Consider the following 19,820-nt stretch of genomic DNA (forward strand, 5'->3'; position numbering starts at 1 on the left):
CCATATTATCTAATGTCTGAAGCAGACATTGCATGGAAGCTTGATAGGTGGTACCATGGAAAAGGAAAGAAAGCAAAGACATTTCAGTCTACTTGGTCACTGTCCCACCAGAGCAGGCATGATTGGATGATTTCCCACCCACCCCATTCACCACTGAGGACTAAAAATACAGAATACTCACACTTACTGATGCCCAGTGTTATTTCTGCCCTGTCTTACTATTCAGGTTGCCTTACAAACAAAAAGAAATGCCTGTCTATACTGGGCAACTGACATAGAAGTGGGTCTGATCTATACCTGTCTCAAAATGAGATTAGAGATACAAGGTAACCTATTCCACTTCAGATTGTAGGGGTTCAAATATTGAATGCTTTTCTTTGTCAAAAAATAAAAATAAAAAATGTTGCAAAGACAGTAGGCTCTACACCCTAATGTGCTGTTCTTTTTCTTGTTGGACTTTTTAAAATGTGGGAGAGAATTTAAGAGCAGCCACCCCCCCCCCAATCTGAAGTGGCACGCTATGACCTAGTCTCAGGATTCATATTCTCTTCTCCCTGCATATGCAGAGCAGGCTGTGATTGATCTTTCTGTGTACAGGGTGGTTGCATGTGACAGCCAGTAATTGATAGTCTCTGGTAACCAGAAGTTGCTGATTTTTGTTCTTTGGATTTGTTTAACACAATATTCGCTATTTGAGACTTGACACTCAGTAGGGAAAACAGAAGCAAAATGAAACATTGATCTTGTTTGTGCCAGACCTAGGAATGATGTCAATGAATGTTGGACACAAGCGATCTGAGCTCACTCAAGAATTTGGCCACCACCATGGTGTATGACCTCTCCCCTAGGGCTGGCCCATCCATGAGGCCAACTGAAGCGGTTGCCTTAGGCAGCAGCTTGGTGGGGGATGCTCATTTCTGTCTACCTACTTGCTTCCATTGCTTCTCCTTCGACTCCCAAGAAGAAGAGGATAGAGAGGAAGAGAAAATGTGGAGGGGAGTAGAGTACTGACATAGTGCATCTGTCACATCATTGGGGGGGGCAGCACTTGGCCAGCTGCCTCTGGTGTCAGGAAGTCTTGAGCCAGTATTGCTCTCCTTTCTGTTTTTTTTCTGTTGCCTCATTAATATCCTGGTAGTTGGTGCTGTATTACCCTTTCATATAGTATCCAACTCGGTGCTGTCCACTATTCATGCTTTACTTGTATTTTGGATAGAGATCAGGTCAAGTCTACACATCACCTAGCTAAACTGTGGTCACCCAGCTCTGATCACTGGCAAAAAGATCAGCTTAGGTCAGGGGTGTCAGACAAGGCACAGGGGCAGGATATGGTCTGCGGAAGCTCTTTCTCTGAACCTTGGGCTCCCACAGCACCACCTCCACAGCACCTACTCTCACTAAGGTGTCACTGCTGAAAGGGCAACCTGCATGATAGTCAGGCTTTCCCATATCTTGGAAATATGATCAAGATTTGCACATTTTATCTTCTGTTGTTTGCAGCTAATGAGTTCCTGAGAAAACAGTTCTTATTTCTGGTCATCAGCTGTTTAATGATGTCACCTCCTGCTTAGTGGTATCACTTCCGGCCCTCAGCAGACGCCATGCATGCTATTCAGCCCTCCATATGAAAGTGAGTTTGACACCCTTGGGTTAGGTGGTGTTGAAGCCAGTTTCTGTACAGCAGATCAGTTAGATGTGGAAAGGTTCTGTGCTACTAGGGGCTGAAGAATTTAAAAGGCAAAAGCTTAGAAGAATAATTAAGCAGCCATAAAGACCTGAAGTAGTAATTAAAGTCAGAAATGAGTTTTGTGATATAAAGGAAAATGCTAGACTCAGGAAGTGGCCAATTTGGTTTCATGAAGAATAGTTCCAAGTCTGTTGTTCAAAAAGAACTTGCACTGGAAATGAGAATGTGGGTAGGAAAACAGGCAATGAATTATAGTCAACACTTGCACACTAAAGATAACAATGTCAAAAAAAAAATGAGAATGAATGCTTCACAGCTGATGGAAAACAAAGAAGTGTTTCTAGAATAGATTGTTGAAAAAGAGGCCATGGAATCTTCTTGAGAGTTCTAGATCTTATAACTCCCATTTTATGTGAATTTATATTAACATGTAATATAATAATAAAAATTGCTCCCACTCAAGTATTCTACCTTTTATGTTTTGTGGTATAAAGGAAAATGCTTTTCACAGTTTTATGAGAACAGTTGCAGTTTAGCAGATAACATTGTGGATCTGTGTGCCAGGAAGTTCAAATGTCACTTTGGCCAGCTGGTACAGCAATTATTCTAGTCAGCTAACTCTTCACTCCCACTTCTCCTCACATGAGTTATCTACTTGTCTGAGCAGTGAAAGATCTAAAATGGACCTCATAGAACAGTGGTTCTCACACATTTAGCACCGGGACCCACTTTTTAGAATGAGAAACTCTCAGGACCCACCAGAAGTGAAGTCATGGCCGGAAGTGACATAATCAAGCAGGAATATTTTTAACAATCCTAGTCTGCAATCTTCCCCACACTTACCCAGGAGTAAGTCCCATTTTCTATCATTGTTAAAAGAGTATACATAGTAGCTTGTTCAAAGTACAGGCCTATAACATTCCCCCAAATATAGTCATATACCATGGTAGCACCAAGTCTAATATATTCAAAATAAAATATTGAAATGAAAAGGGACCCACCTGAAATTGACTTGCAACCCACTTAGTGGGTCCTAACCCCGAGTTTGAGAAACACTGTAGAAGATGGCAATTTTCCTAATCATGTCCATTGTAATCTTCATGAGTCTACAGCAGGCATACCCCCCCCTCTCTCTCACACACACACACAGAGTAAATCTTTTTAACATTTGTACTGGGTCTCAGTTGCGTAGCTGAGGGGCGTCACAAGGGTGCTGTGACCCCAGGCAACACTCCATGGGGACGGCAATGCCACCACTGCCTTAGCTGCTGGGATCCTGCCCCCCCCCCGCTTGCAACCGTCCCTGTGCCCTCTCTAAATGTAACTGGAACTGTGGTTCGGTCATGTCCAGAAGGTGTTCTGATGCCTCCTGAAGGCTTTAGAATGTCACTTCCAGTTTTGGGGTAAAATCAGAAGTGACATTTTAAGGTCTTTAGAAGGCAATCTGAGGGCCACATGGCCTTCTAAAGGCCTTAAAACCACTTCTGGTTGTGCCTGAAAAATCAGAAATGATGTTCTAAGGCAGGGGTGTCCAAAGTTTTTGGCAGGAGGGCCACATCATCTCTCTGACACTGTGTCGGGGGCCAGGAGAAAAAAAAGAATTAATTTACATTTAAAATTTGAATACATTTACATAAGTATACATAAATGAATATATTAAAGTGAATTTATATGAATGAATGAAGGTCTTGCAATTTCCTTGCTGGCCTTTCCTTTGCTGCTGCTACTGCATCACAGACATGAAACAGCAAGCAGTGGAGGAAGCCCTCATCCCACAGCTCATGCAAGACATCAAACAGTGAGGTTTCCCTCACGCTGAGAGCAGTTGCATCGGGCCAGTGCAGGCTCCAACAAATCTCTGGAGGGCCAGAGGCTCATTGGAGACTGGGGGCTCCCTGAGGGCCGCATTGAGAAGCCTTGAGGGCCGCATGTGGCCCCAGGGCCGGGGTTTGGGCACCCCTGTTCTAAGGCCTTCTTTGAAGAAGACCTTCAAAGGCTTTCTGAGGCCAGGGAGGCCACCACAGTGAGGCAGCAGTTCCGGTCATGTTTGGAGGGGTACAGGTCAGACAGATGCCCAGTTCAGGGGGCTGCCCTGGAAGCTGTGCCCTGGGGCGGTATTCCTTCCAGCTACACCGCTGCTTGGTCTCAAGCAAGCTACTGTCTCTCTGTCTTAGCTCCTCATCTTCAGGAAGGGGATCAGAATGCTGGCCTAACTCATGGGAGTGAGGTTTACTAAACAAATACATGTGAAGAAACTTGCAGACTCTCAACTGCTACATGAAAGCTCAGTATTATTGTGCTTCTTTTTCCACTGCCATTTCCTCATTTATTTTTATCTCATACCTTCTGTTTTTTAACATACTCTTTTAAAATTTGGTGGGGGACATTATTAGCAATATTGGCAATAAAGGCAATACTGTTGCTCTGTTTCTGTCCCTATGGTATGTTACTTCTTAAGGTAAGAGTAGATTGGGCCCAGGAAGGAGGTGGGATTGGTGACCTGATTCATTGGTCTCCGCAGACATTGAGCTGTTGCAGGTTCAAGTTGATCCATGGTGGCTGCCTGGGGCAAGGGAACAAATGTTCCTTTACCCCAAGGAGGCCTCCAGAGGTCAAAACTCCTCCATGGGATAGTGCTACATTGCCATGTGGGTAGTAAGGACTGGGCTGTAGGAAACAATGGGTCCACTGGGCTACACTAATAGGATTTGTTCTCAGTTTGCCCTTTTTCAGTTCTGAGACATACACTGTCTTCTACTCAAGGCAGTTCCCAAGGCAGTTGGCCGGATCCCAAAGGATCTCCTCTATGGAGAACTCGTCCAGGGAAAGCGCCCTACAGGTAGACCACAGCTGTGAAACAAGGACATCTGCAAGAGGGATCTGAAGGCCTTAGGAGTGGACCTCAACAGGTGGGAAACCCTGGCCTCTGAGCGGCCCGCTTGGAGGCAGGCTGTGCAGCATGGCCTTTCCCAGTTTGAAGAGACACTTGGCCAACAGTCTGAGGCAAAGAGGCAAAGAAGGAAGGCCCATAGCCAGGGAGACAGACCAGGGACAGACTGCACTTGCTCCCAGTGTGGAAGGGATTGTCACTCCCGAATCGGCCTTTTCAGCCACACTAGACGCTGTTCCAGAACCACCTTTCAGAGTGCGATACCGTAGTCTTTCGAGACTGAAGGTTGCCTACATGTTGCCCTTTTTCAGTTCTGAGCCATACACAGTCTTCTACTCAAGGCAGTTATCACAGGTCTGTGAATAGTGGTTGATTTGCTGATGGATTCAGTCCTGAATCAGCTTACGTAAGTTCGTACCAATTGGTTTACATTACCAGTGCAACATCACAGGCTACAAAGTTGTCAAGATGCAGCACTTCTGCTGTACCTTCCTAAGGCTGCAATCCTAACCACACTTTCCTGGGAGTAAGCCCCATTGAACAAATTAGGACCTGGTTAGGACTGTGGCCTAAATTTCTACTTGCTGGTGCAACAGGTCATAGGATTGGGTCACCAGCTAATGGAATATAAATTGATTGAACAATGGTGAGAAGCTTGGAAGAAAAACATTATTACACACACAGCAATTAGAATGGTAGCTTTAGAAGAGGAGCACAAAATAATCATCCAGATAATTATTTTCCATTCACCTGTTAAAATTGGCTTCACTGCCTAATGAAAGCACAGAACAAATACTAGAAGGTGAGAAAATATCAATAAGCACACAGAGGGGAACTAAATATTGACCTGAAGGCAAGTGTTGAACAGAAAATAAAAGGAACATGATTACTCCAATGAATTGTTTGGCGATTTTGTGCATCAGGTCACCCCACATCTTCCTGTTATTTTTGTAGACTGAATAAGGCATGAGCTGAAAACAACATTATATACCCATGTCCAAATATCCCCATTGTCACCTATATTATTTGGTAGCTTCAAAAGGCTGCAATCCTATACACACTTACCTCAGAGTAAGTGCCATTGAACTCAGTGGACCTTACTTCTGAGTAGACATGCCTAGAATTGTGTTCTCAGGGCCCAATCCTATCCAGCTTCCCAGCTCTGTTGCAGCCATGTCAATGGGGAGTACAACACATCCTGCAGTGGTGGGGTAGTCACGGAGGCCTTCTCAAGGTAGGGGAATGTTTGTCCCCTTATGTCAGGGCTCCATTGCAGCTGCATCAGTGTTGGAAAGTTGGATAGGATTGGGCCTTAAGTGAAGCTAGTATACTTACCACTGGATGATTCCTTGGGCAGCATTTTACAGAAGGAGAGGGTATCGATGTAAATGTAAGTGGACAAGACTTCTCTTTCCTAAAATCAGCCTTGGACTCAAACACATCAGGGGGTGTAGGAAATATGCAAAACTTAAAACCATAAAGCAATGGTTTTCAATTGGTGTTCTGGAGAAATCTAGTGTTCCTTGGCAGCTTATTAGTTTTTTCAATCAGAAGATGAGTAATGATGCATAAGCTTCCTTGAGAGACAGCTAGGCCACCACTACTGTTTTTCCTCTGTGTTCTACGTAATACAGTGATTTGACTGGATTCTCCATTACTGGAAGGCAGTGAGGCCAAGGGGCCCCACGTGAAGTGAGCATGGTCCTTGGAATATGCCCCAGAATCTTCTGCAGTGAACAGTGTTCTTCAGCAGACAAACTAATATGGAACGAGTTCCCTGAAGATAGAGACTGAAATCCACTGCCATAGTAAGCTTATTTATTTATTCCAGTATTTATATTCCACCTTTCTCATAAATTTGAGTCTTGTAGACTCAAGGTGGTTTACATAGGCAGGCTGACCATAACAATCTCTTTTTTCAAATGGGTTTTTTTTTTTGCATGTGTTATAGAAACTCATAGGATTCTCCATTTCTCCAGATGTTTCCTTTCATGGTGTAATCATCATCCTGGCTGCACAGCTCTTCTGCTTTCCAAGCTTCCACAGGCAGCTGCAAAACATGCCTCAGGCTGGTTCTCAGGATGCTATCCGTTTCTTTCCAATCCACATTCTTTTGTCTGTTAAGCCAGTGGCTTCTTGCCTCCAGTCTGAGACCCAAGCTGCTCCTGCTTAGCTTTTTCAGGCAAGGCTATAGCTTCATCTCCAGACCTGCCCTTGAGAGTTGAGGCATGATACAAGAGTTCCCGATTATAATGGGAGAGCTATAGAACATAGAACTTGGTTTAAGGCATAAATGGGTTGACATAAGTAGTAGGTGCCAGAACTCACTAGAACAGTGTTTCTCAAACTGTGGGTCAGGACCCACTAGGTGGGTCGCGAGCCAATTTCAGGTGGGTCCCCATTCATTTCAATATTTTATTTTTAATATAGTAGACTTGATGCTACCCTGGTCTGTGACTGCATTTGGGGGAATGTTACAGACCTGTACTTTTAACAAGCTACTATGTATATTCTTTTAACAATGTTAGTAAATGGGACTTACTTCTGGGCAAGTGTGGGTAGGATTGCAGCCTAGGATTGTTTAAAAAAAAAATTTCCTGTTTGATAATGTCACTGCCGGTCACAGCATCACTTCCTGTGGGTCCTGACAAGATTCTCATTCTACAAAGTGGGTCCTGGTGCTAAATGTGTGAGAACCACTGCACTGGAAGATATCAAAGAGAGGAGCAGTCTAGGACAGTGGTTCCCAAACTTTTTAGCACCAGGAGCCACATTTTAAAACAATACTCTGTTGGGACCCACCTAGCTTTACCAGACTTTTTAAAAAGGAGGTATAGAAAGAAATAATATTTTATTATTTATTTATAAGTAATAATAACCAGAAAGAAAGACCCACAAACATTTATCTCTGCATATTTACACTTACTTGCAAACTGTAGGAGCTCAGCTCCTTTTAAGACAGCAGCTACACAGTATCTGATGTTTGAATAGCTTCAGGGCTTAGGCAATTAGACACTGATATTTTCATCACCCTTTGGTGACCCACCAAAAATCAGGTCACGACCCACCAGTGGGTCCTGACTCACAGTTTGGGAACCATTGGTCTAGAAGGTTCAGCAGTAAATAACTGTCTGGCGTGCATGAATATTTAAGGAGGATCTGGTAGAGTTAAGATTGGAAAAGCCCACAATTATTTTTAAATATTTTTTAATAGCCCATGCTTGCTAAAAGCCTATAAATAAAGCAGGGTGCTCCAGGGAGCCTAGATAGGCCTCTGTTTTCATCCATCTCTAGTGACACTGAGAATGAATCCTGTATTTGCTGTTGTCACCCTGAACTTCATTTCAGCTGTGCATAGAACTCTTACATTTCCAAAATTTTCTGACTGAAGGCAATTTAATACTGTGCAGTTAAAGCAGAAACAATAAAAGTTGCCTTTGATTATAAAGAAAATGAAGATGCCTTTTCTCTAGTTTAACACTTCAGTCATCACTTATTTTGAACAGCATGGCAGAAGATACAGTTCACAGGTTAAATTTGACAAGGAAATAGGCCATGAAGTAAAAACAATTGATTATTTGGTAAATTAGGGTGTGTTTTTTTTTTTCCAAGAGCCCAATCCTATGCATGTCTACTCAGAAGCTAATTATAGCTACTGGGGCTTACTCCCAGGTAAGTGTGGATAGGATTGCAGTCAAAGTGCTGCTTGTGATATAGAAGATTCTTCTGATGTGACAGAAGTTTCTTCCACTTTATGAAAGTTAAACATCCTGACTTTTAATTTTCTTAGAAAAGAAACCCTTCCTCTTGCACTTCCCTTCTCCAGGGCTGTGGTGCAAGTGTCAACAAATATGTGAAATAATTGAACCTGTCTATTCTCCCACTGCCAAAACAAGGCTGTCCCATGACAGCAAAGTTATCCCACTCCTTTCTGTTAAATGGGAAATGGAAACAGAGTGTTTGTGGCTGGGAGGACTGAAAGATTAGGGTTTTTCCAGATCATACATTTAGTATACTGTAGTTTAGTTTATACTTTAGTATAAAACAGTTAGGTTTGCAAGATGCAGGACTAAGAAAAATTGACAGGATTTGCTTCTAAATGGAACTAAATATTATGATTACATATTTTTAAAGAACAATGAAATCTCAGAAACATCTGGAGTATTAAAATCTAGCACAAGCCATTAAAAATGGTCTTAAAATGTGCTAGAATGACTGGGCAAATTTTTAAAAAAGGCTTTGCTTGATCCCAAAAAGACATCAGCGTCGTGCCAGGTGAGCTTCTCTGGGAGAAGAGCAGTCCATACCTGGGGCACCACAATGCCAAAGGATCTCTCTTCAGTCACCACCTGCCTAACTTCAGGGGATGGAGGGCCTAAAGGAGAGTCTCAAAAGAAGAACACAGGATTGGACATACACATATGTAAGAAGACAGCACTTTGGGTAGGGGGTGCATTTATTTTAGAACATGGGAAAAACATGTTCTAAAAACATGTTCTAAAAACATGTTCTAAAAACATAAAAAAACATGCATTTATTTTAGAACATGGGAAAAATTGGACTACGAGCCCAATCTTATGCATGCCTACACAGAAGCAAATCCCACTGTAGTCAATGGGGCTTACTCCTAGGTAAGTATGGATAGGATTGCAGCCTAAATTGAGCCTATTTGGTTCCTTTTTCATTTCTTTGCAATGACTGAGGAGAGGTCCTAAATGAAATGAAGAGATATGTGCCATTTGTTTCAGAAGCTGCTCCCATTTGTTTCTGTAATAGGATCTTACCCAAGCAGTGGTGGCCCTTTTCTTTTTTAAACTATGGTGGTGGTGACGACCGCATCAGAGCTGTCATGCACTGCCCTGGCTCCTGGGGCAGTGACATCACAATGTCATGTGACAATGTGACATTACTTCCAGGTTCTCTCCAAAGGAGAAGACTCTGGCAGCTTCACACTCCTCCTCCTGTGGAGGCTTCCCTTGAAGAGCCACCACAGCAGAAGGAACAGGGGCACAAAGTCGCCAGCACCTCTTTCTCTGAAGAGAACCCAGAAGTGACTGCCTTGCGCCACTTGCAGTGCAAGGCAATCATGTCCTGGTTCTTGCCAGAGGAGCAGCACTTGCTGTGGCAGCTTCATGTCTTCCATTCCTTTTCCTGTGGAGAATCAAGGGGAAGCTGCCAGTGCCTTTTCCATAACTAGCACCAAGCCTGAGAGGCAGTCATGGGCCACCCCTGCCCAGGGCAGGTGCTCTTCCAATGTCCCTTTCTTTCCAATATTGACCACCATGTCCATTTCTCCCCCCTCCGATGTCCTTGGTGTGGTGCCAAAGAGTTGTGAAACAAAATGGTAACTGCAAAGTTTTTGTGGCAGCCGCTATTCCCCCCCTCCCCCCACTGCTCTGGAGTAACACTGTGCCTGAGAAATTGTGAAGGAAAATGGAAGCTGTCAGGAAGATTCTCTTGCCTCTTTTTTGAAATTTCAGTGATTTAAAAAAGAAAAAAGAATATGCAACTAATTCCACTCCATAGGTGATCCCCCTCCCTGCTTATGTAAATGACTGGGGGTTGTTAATGAAAATGGATAGCATTTATAATGAAATCAATATGATTTTAATGAAAAATGAAACCAAAAGGATTTTAATAGTGAAAAAGGGGAATAGTGAAACAAACAAACACTTATGGCCTAGACTTTCCTTTAAGTAGCCAGGTCCCAAGCTTTATAGGAGTTGCTTATATAGGTTGGCTATTGAAGCTTTATAGGTAACAATCACTGCTTTGAATTGTGCCCAGAAAGAGACTAACAGCCAATGCAGCTGTTCAGAAACAATGAAGTCTGTTCCCTATTGCTGGTCCCGGTGTGTAATCTAGCAGCTGCAGTTTCTACAAAGTGGAGTTCCCAAGAAGTCTTCAATGACAGCCCCCCTCCCCCCCCCCACACACAACAGTAATCAAAACAAGAGGTTATCATGGACTGGATAACTATTACGCATTTAATGGGTAAGCATACTTGTGAACAATTCAGCACATTATCTGAGAAGGCCCTTAAACTACACTGGGAACAATTCTTTCTTTTACATCATTTTCTGAACCAGTGCAGATACGATATCACCCTTCCACACATATGATAGTCATGTGCACCGATTATAACTGTAGTTGCGCTTTTTCTCTCTTGAAATAACAGAAGCTCTACCTCCTTAAGACATTTTCCCGTCGCTTGCTGGCGTCAGTTACTTTTCCTCTAAGCAATACAAGCAGGGGCCTGGCCATATGACAGCACTGTAGTCCTGTTCACAATTCTCTCAAAGCAACCAGTGTTTGAAATCTCCACTTCCTGGAGAAATAGCACAGGAGGGAGTGAAGGGGGATCAAATCAAGCCAGTAACATTATTTGTGGCTCAAGATTTCACTCTGGTTTTATTTTCCAACTACTGTACTGTACATACACTGGGGTTGGCTTTTTAAAAAGCCCTTTCAGGAGTAGACCTGCCCATCCACCCACCTGCACACAGAATGCTATCAATCTGCATGGCTCCTTGCAGAGTCAGAACAAGAACGCATGTCCCTTCGGCAAGGAGGTTGAAATCATCTTGTCTGTAACTGACATGGGAGGCAAGTTGGAAGGAAGGAAGGTGTACATGAGAGTAAATGGGAAGAAGGATATGCATTCAGTTCAGTTAATAATAATAATAATAATAACTATTTATATACCGCTTTTTAACAAAAGTTTCCCAAAGCGGTTTACAGAAAAAAAATCAAATAACTAATGGCTCCCTGTCCCAAAAGGGTTCACAATATAAAAATATGCAAAAGAACACCAGCAGACAGCCACTAGGAAAGACACTGCTGGGGAGAGGTGGGCCAGTTACTCTCCCCCTGCTAAAAAAAAAGGAGCACCCACTTGAAAAAGTGCCTCTTACTAGTTAGCAGGGGTTATGTGTTATGTGCATTTAGATGCATTTGTGCATTTAGATGAAATTTCAAAAAGGGTGAGAATTAAGGTTGTGTCCAAAGCTTTGCAGAAAAGGTGGGCTTTGAGGAGGGATTTGTAGAAAGAGGCTAAAGAGTAAAGAACTGTCACTTAAGTGTTGTGGGAGGGATTTTCAGGCACAGGGGCAAGCAAAGGAGAAAGGAGTCATTTGATGAAGCCAGAGTAAAGGATAAAGCCAGCACGTCACCATACTTTTAAATTTACAAAATAAGGTCATTGTAAATAAGGCCTAAGGTTTGTGGAAGTTGGGTCAATGCTTCCTGTTCTCCTAAGTGGTAGAAGTACTGCAAGTGGCGGAGATGACAGTGTGTGCTACAAGGCCACCAGCTCACATGGTTGGTGGCCATACACGCACCAATGGAGGAGCCACCCACTGCCAGCACTGGTAAGTTGGTGATGGAGGTGGCAGGTGGGAAGAACTGGGTAGAAAGGATATGAATGGGGGAGTGTCTGGCGAGCAGGAGGTGGAACAGGGGAGGGAGGGGTGGATCCTGGTGGCACTGACATGTGCCAGGATCATCCCCATTCACCCCCCAGTTCCCTCTCTCTTAATCTCAGTTTTGTGTCAGCATAATGGCCGGCACAGACCAAGGAGACCCATTGGAGAAGCAGAGACGTATGACATACATTTTGCACCACTGGAGTGCAGGTTCTGGTGGTGCAGCAGGCCCATAGCACTGGCCCCTGACTGTTTGAACTGGTCCTGTGACATAGGTGCATACGTATACATGGATATGGCCAATTCTCACAAACCTAAGCTTCATGCATGTCAAGGTGCTATATGTGCATAGGTCTGCATCTCAAATACATTCACTAGTGAAAGCATGGTCACCTAGAAAATAAAGGGAGTTGTGTTCCATATTTTCATACACTATTATATAGAGAAAAACATATTGGAGAAAAATAAAATTTATTATATACGTTAAGTCAGTGCTGTTAACATAATGCTGTCTGTATGTTTGATCTATGTGCCCAAGTTTAGTTTAGGTAAAAATCCATGTTCAAGCAATAGAGAATGAAAAAAAGAAATGAAGCAGAAAATGTAAGAGGATGAGGAGTAATCAGATGTATTGTTTGGGTATATGATTCTCTCCCCAGCCCCATTGTTTTGTCCATCTCTTAGCTACTAATCTCCTAATTTCATGCCTTCTGTCTTCTCCCCCATGTTTTAAAACCTGGATGTCTTAGTGTTTCCCCTTTTTACCCTAATGTTGACATATAATTGACATACTTGTTAAACGGCTTGACCTACTTGTAGAAGATTAGTTAAGCAAGTGCTAAATAAATGGTGATAATTGATTACTTGTAATAGTCACCAGTGATACTGGGGCATTAACAGGCAGAATTGCAGCTTTTTGTCTATGGATTTTCAACACTTCCACTTGTAAAATTGCAGGATTTTCCCCATAAGACACTTTCAGAGTGACAGCATTTTCCTGTATCACCGCAGATCAGAAGTTACTGTCAGTCTCATAGCTTCCAACCCAAACCATTTGAGAGCAATTTTAGGTATTTAATGAGGGCTACATTCATTTTTTATTTAAAAGTAAAGAAAAACAATGAAAGAATGGCAACTACAACAGATCACACCAGGCAACAGACGGTGAACTTATTTGCCTGCCAACCCTCAGGGGCTCATGATACTCACAAGAGAGAAAAGCAAGTTGAGGCTAGCACAGACACTCTCAAATAAAACCAGTGGAGTAAGGCAGTGGTTCTCAATCTTATTTTGACTGGGGGTTCCCTTGATCTACTGGGCCATTGGCTGTGGCTCCCCATTAGGGCTACAATCCTATACAGTGTATAGGGCAGCAGGTTTTTTTGGCGAGGATTCCGTGGCTCTCCACAGAGCCATGGCTCACAGTTTGGGAACCACCAGAGTAAGGGAAAGAGCAAGTAAACCTCAGTCTCTAAGCCAGGGGTGTCCAACACTTTTCATAGAGGACTGAAGTTAGCATTCAGGGTGCTTGCTGAGGTCCATGATATCATTAAGCAGAAAGTTACATCATTAAGCAGATGATGACCAGAAACAAGCGCTTTGTTCTCACATAGCAACTCATTAGCTGCAAATAACAGACGAGAAAATGTGCTAACCTTGTTCATATTTTCAAGATATGAGAGCCAAATCATCAAGCTGGAAGAACCCAATTATAACTGGGACCAGATAAAATGCTTCCAGGGGCCACCTTTGGCCCGCGGGTCTTATGACATCCCTGCTCTAGGCTTTTCACTGCTCATTATCCACGATCCCTCTTGCCAAAACTCACTGGTACCTAGGCCCTGTTCATATGTTGTGACAACCATGGACAGCACCCACAGTTACGGGGCTAGTGTGTCAGAAACTGGAAGTTGCGTCTTTTTGCCTGCTGGGCTCATGAACAGACCATAGAGGCTATGAACGGACGCCTGCAGCTCAAACAACCTCCGGAGGTGAAGGGAGTAGAGTTCCCCTTGGCTCTGGAGGGTGGGGGCAGGTGTTTGCCTGTATCCATGGTTTTAAGTAACTGAAGGGGGGGGGTTCCAGAATGGACCCCCATGGATACAGGGGCATGTCTCTCTCTCTCTGTGTAATAATAACAAATTGTGTTGGCAACCTTCAGTCTTGGAAGACTATGGTATCGCACTCTGGATGATGGTTCTGGCATAGTGTCTAGTGTGGCTGAAAAGGCCAATTCGGGAGTGACAATCCCTTCCACACTGGGAGCAAGTGTAGTGTGTCCCTGGTCTGTCTCCCTGGCTATGGGCCTTCCTTCTTTGCCTCTTTGCCTCAGACTGTTGGCCAAGTGTCTCTTCAAACTGGGAAAGGCCATGTTGCACAGCCTGCCTCCATAGTCTTTCCAGACTGAAGGTTGCCAACCTATAATAACAAATTAGTCTGATGGATTTCAATGGGAGGAGGAATTAAGCATACTTTAAAATATTTCCCATTGAAATTAATTGTACTTCATAGAACTTAATTTGGGCTGGATTGTGTAGCAAGTCCTGAGATGATATGGAAGGAACTGACAGGAAGGGCAGATATGAAGGATATGTATGCCTTCCTCCGAAGGGAAATCACAGAAGACCTCTGGGGCTGCCAGATATATCAAGTAGTGGCTGGATTAGGTCACTTGGCTGAATTCAACTGGCAATCAAAGGTGACCATACTGATTTGTATACCCAGAGGAGGCACTCATTGCTGTTATGTATCTATCATCCCAAAATATGTGCTGAAATTAACAAGGATATTATGGTGGCATTATAGGCAGATACATGAACACAGATATTTATAATCACTATTTTGATTACAGCAAAAACAGGAATCTTGCAGCACTTTGTAGACTATCAAATCTATTTCAGCGAAAGCAGTTGTAGGCTAGAGTCCGATTTAGCAGGCGTGAACTCCCTCCAACTTAATATTGACATAAACTTTTAGTCTTCATGGTGCTACAAAACTGTGATTTGGTGGCAACAGACTAGCAGAGCTACACTTGTGGAAGTTGTTTCCATTGAGTTGCATTAGCTTCAATTGTACTGAAATACTTAGGTCCTACACATTATTTGAAACCCCCTTGATGCAACCCCCTTGGCTAGAACACACTTCTGTTGCCTCATTAATCCTAGGATCTCACTCTCAACTATATGAAATCCAAATACTTGACCCTGTCATGCACTACCCTGGCTACTTGACCCAAGGGTTCTCCAAACCCAGGCCCGCAGGCCACATCTGGCCCTTGACAACATGTTAAGATATAAGATGAGGCCTGGGGCCAAAGGTTTGGAAACCTTTTGGAGACCCCTGGAGCAAAGGTTCACGAAGGTCTAGTACCAGACCTTGTTTGGAATCTGAGTACAACCCATGAATATGTGCAGGAATGTTAAGTGCTCTGAGTATGTGCAGAGGGCTACTTGACCAGGATTGGCTTTCAGCTGTCTCATTTTAGAAATGAAGCATTAGTTATGCATGCAGGAGTGGAAAAGTAGGCTGGAGGTCAGTGAATGTTTTGTGTATATTTTGCAACCATGTTTTTGCAAGGCAGGGACTTGTGACACTCTTCCACAATGCCAACTGAGCACTGCTCCTGGGGAATATGTCCTAAACTGGAATATGCCCAAATCTGGTGGTTTATTTATTTTTCACATTTTTATACCATTCTTCTTCTAAAGGAGCTCAGGGTGGTGTACATAGTTCTTCCCCTCCTTTAGTCCTCCCAGCAACACTGTGAGGTAGGTGAGACTGAGACATAGTGACTGGCCCAAAGTCACCCAGAAAGTGTCATGGTTGAGTGCAGAATTTGAATCTGGATCTTCATTAATTGTTTGACTCGGGGGGGGGGGGAATATATCACTCTAACACCTATGAATGAATGTATATTATTTACACTTTTATTTAAATTTCTCAACAATGCAACTTTAAAACGTCAACATATTTATACATACAGTTGTTGCATATATATATATATATATTTATAAAAATATTTTTAAGACTGAAGAACCATAAAGAATTGAAAAGACATTATTGCTACATTCCTGCATTCACCTGAAACAACACTCTGAACAATCTGAAAATGTCAAGCTGCAAAACTAAGTTTTCAACAAAAAACAAAATTATAAAAATATAACTTTTGAGAATATTAAAAGGAAAAAAATCTTTCAGTGAAGTGCCAATGAAGTACCGCAGTAACTAGTTATTACAATAAATTTGTTTATATCAGCTATGGAAGCCAAAATATTTTTTTTTATAATGATCACATAGCCTGGGGAAGGGGATAAGAGACAAGTCTGGGTATCACTCTTTATTACACATGTATACGGAATACAACTGTGATAGGGACAGAATCATGCCCACTGAGCTCATCCCCAAACTGTGCAGTCAACAGAAATTGTGACAGGAGCTCTAAGGGCATCATTTATGCATGTGACTGGGAGTCACAATTGTGAACAGTTGCCTATCATGCATTCAGAGCTCATGCCTGCAGTTTCTTTTATGACTTCTGCTAAATCTGCGAGGTCAGGGGCATGATTCTGCTCCCCTTTCACACATGCAAATGTGATAAAGTTGAGAACAGGGCTACAGAATGACCACAACCCAGAAGCTTCAGTACCCATGCACGGTTTTGAGGCACAGAATTTTGTGCCTGCAACAATTTCCTCATTCTCCTCATAGGGGATGGCCTGCATGTGTAATAACAAATCCTGGGTGCAGACAGAATATTTCCCTTCACAAAACAGAATGATAAGCCCCTGCGTATGTGGTGGCTGTAATCAAGCCTTTCTCCCCACACCAAACCTCAGCAAAATCCAGAAAGGTGCAACAGCGTAAGCAACTCCAGTACAAGCGTTTACTTTTGAAAACTGGCAATTTCTGTAACTAGAATTCCAAGTGACAAGAAATAAAATCAGCTATATATCCGATATACAGCAAAAGCTAGTGCTATTCAGTGTAAACTGAGAAGGAATCTGGCAGTATATGCTTTATTTAAAGTTACCTTGCATTTGGGCAAATAGTTAACTCTTAACAAGGAAATGTAAACTCAACAGAAGAGGCTGGTATATTAAGTACAAATAACTGGGCAATGAAATTCTGGCCCACTGCAAATAGGGTACTTCCTCAGTACTCAGTCTATCACTTAAATGCTTTTCTTCAAGGTTTTTACTGATTTACGGAAAATCAAAGGGTTCTCAAAAATTCTAAGCATCTTTTGTGTTCAGGGCCAGTAGGGATTTTTTTTTTTTAAATCAAAAACAACAACAAATCATTCCTGAGTTCACCTGCCTGCTAAATGGAATTTTGGCTCAAACATAAACATGTTCAAGTCTCCAACAGTTACTCTTCTTATCAATATTGCCACCCTTGCAGAACACAAAAAGCTGGGGAATAAGCAAAGCTTCACAGCTGCACAGCAATGAATCCAAGAGATGCTTTGGGGAGAAAGGCAAAACTCCTTGATTTAAAAAAATTTGACAGATGAGCTTTCCCATTTAAAGGTATATAGTTCATACCATTAACATCTTGTCTATTTGCTTATGTAACCACAGCAGCTATACAAAGAACATATGATTGTCTGAAATCCAGACATATGCCTCCACCAGATCTAAAACTGAATTAGATGTTACATTTTCTTACACTTACTTGAGATGGGGATGCAACTATTTTGTTAACTTGGAAACGACCATTCAACAAACAGTGTAGTTCCCCCCCGCCCATGCTGGGGCTCACTGGAAGGCACCCAGAGTGTTGTGTTTGCAAAAGTTGTGCTGGCACAAGCCACCATCCCCAACCCCTCCTTCTTACTGAACCCACTGAGGGTCAGATGACCTTTGGCAATGGCATGACACGTCGCATGGGAAGGCAGCAGAGAGAGGTGGGAACAAATGGAAGTCAGGAAGGGAACTATCAGCAAAGTATGCCTCTGCTTTCAGTTCGCCTTTGCAGCTTCTGCTTGTTTCCCCTCCTGATGCAGCTGTCCTATTCCACGTGGCTGTCAAGCATCATCTGAACCTCAACATTGCACTGGTAAAAAGGAGAAGGTTGGAAAGCTGGCTTGCACTCATGTAAGCATAACACATGGAAATTGATGAAAAGGCTGACTTTTCATACTGGAATGAAGAAAAGTATACTGGACATTCATTCCTAAATTGTAAAATACAGGGATGGATCTGAACCTACAGTATGCATTCCAAAATTTAGGATGGGAGTAGATCATGACTGTCTTTCATGTCACCCTACCCTCACCCAGAATGAGAGCTACAGAACAGCCAAATCATTCTGAGCACCCTAGAAGGTGACCCATCATCTTTACTTGATCAAGATTATCAGAGACTGTTCTGGGTCTCTCTGTTTCCTTCCAGTGGTATCTTCTGCTCAGAATGTCATCTTTTTCTTTCGCTTGCATTTCTAATACTTCAAAGTACGGCAAGTAATTGAAAGTGACTTGAATATTTGCACTCACTCATTTTAAAACATAAACATCAGATTTCTTGAGCTTCAATTTAAAAAAAATATTTTTTTAAACCCCATCCCAAGGTTTCATTATGTTCTTCCCCACTCCTGGATCTGGTTCTATACTAATGCATATGACATAGCAACTATACACATATTCTAGCAAACAGTGTAATACCTCTGCAACTGTGATGAATAATCTACTTTTGTTTCTAACTTTGTAATTTAAAAAAGAGAGAGAAAATTACTGCAGTATTCCCACAACCCTTGATGCAAAAGTGAATAAAATGAGAGCAACCAGTAGTCATTCCTAAAATAACAGTAGATTCTCCATCAGGACTGGACTGGCCGAGTCTATCATCAAGCATTTTCGTGTGTGAGTAGGGGCTGAGTAGATGAAGCACTGCTGCCCACTGAGTTAATTCTCACCAAATGATCTGCAGCATTTCCTTGACCGCAAATGCCACTTGTGATGTTTGAGTACATCTGGAGAAGACATAATTTAAGAGTCATTACTGGATATCAAACCACCAATCAATTCCTTTGCATTTCTTTGAGGAGAGCTCAGTTACATCTGATGGATGCATGAACAAGCCCTGGATTGGGACCCAGGATGGAATGTGGCTTCCTATTCTTCTTATAAGCTATTCAGTATCAGCTAGGTACTTGCAAGCCCTAACCTGTGAGTGCCTAACCTTCCGCGCTGCTTCTCTTGTTTCCCCCTGCAGCTTTCTGCTCCTGCCTTCTGTTTCAGTCCCTCGTTCTCCAGGTTCCCTCTGCTTAGTTGCTCCATCCTAGTTCCCTTTCTCCACATCTGCCCACATCCAGGAACCCACATCCTGCACTTGAACGGCCTAATTCACCTCCCTTGGTCAGTCAAGGACTAATAGCTTCAGTAACCTCTGAGCTTTGTCAAAAAGCAAAGAGAACATCATTGGATACCAGCAATGTCCAGTCTTTTCATATCTTTCATCATCATTGAAATCTAGAAATGATTATGATTTGATGTCTACCTTGCCTTTTGATCCATATGGATCCAAGTGTGTGGCATTTAAAAAAAAAATTACATTGGGCATGCTTTCATCTCCTGACATTACTTCCATCGCATAACATTGCTCTGAGGTGGCCAACCGTCATTAGGTTATTGTGGCAGTTCCCATCTCTTTTCACCCCCCTGCATGACAACTGGATGGTCAGCTATCTGGCTGTATGCTCCCTCCTACCATCTCCCCAGACCAGCATACTATTATGATTGCATACTCTCCTGCATTAACACAGGTCAAACACTCAGGAATTTCTGCAACCAGCTAAGATGACCCCATTGTTTTAAGAAAAG

The 19,820-nt window shown here is 42.7% G+C and overlaps 1 protein-coding gene across 1 annotated transcript in view; it reads right to left on the bottom strand.

Annotated features, from left to right (window-relative positions):
* Window positions 1–17,998: 17,998 nt before the first annotated feature.
* Window positions 17,999–19,820, bottom strand: part of KIT (KIT proto-oncogene, receptor tyrosine kinase) — a 74,126-nt gene continuing 72,304 nt past the window's right edge. The window contains exon 21 of the mRNA XM_066631933.1: window positions 17,999–18,970. Within this exon, the coding sequence (XP_066488030.1) occupies window positions 18,845–18,970 (126 nt within the window). The 3' untranslated portion in view covers window positions 17,999–18,844. The remainder of the gene's footprint in view (window positions 18,971–19,820) is intronic.

Source organism: Tiliqua scincoides, chromosome 6, assembly GCF_035046505.1.
Source record: "Tiliqua scincoides isolate rTilSci1 chromosome 6, rTilSci1.hap2, whole genome shotgun sequence".
Classification (NCBI taxonomy): domain Eukaryota; kingdom Metazoa; phylum Chordata; class Lepidosauria; order Squamata; family Scincidae; genus Tiliqua; species Tiliqua scincoides.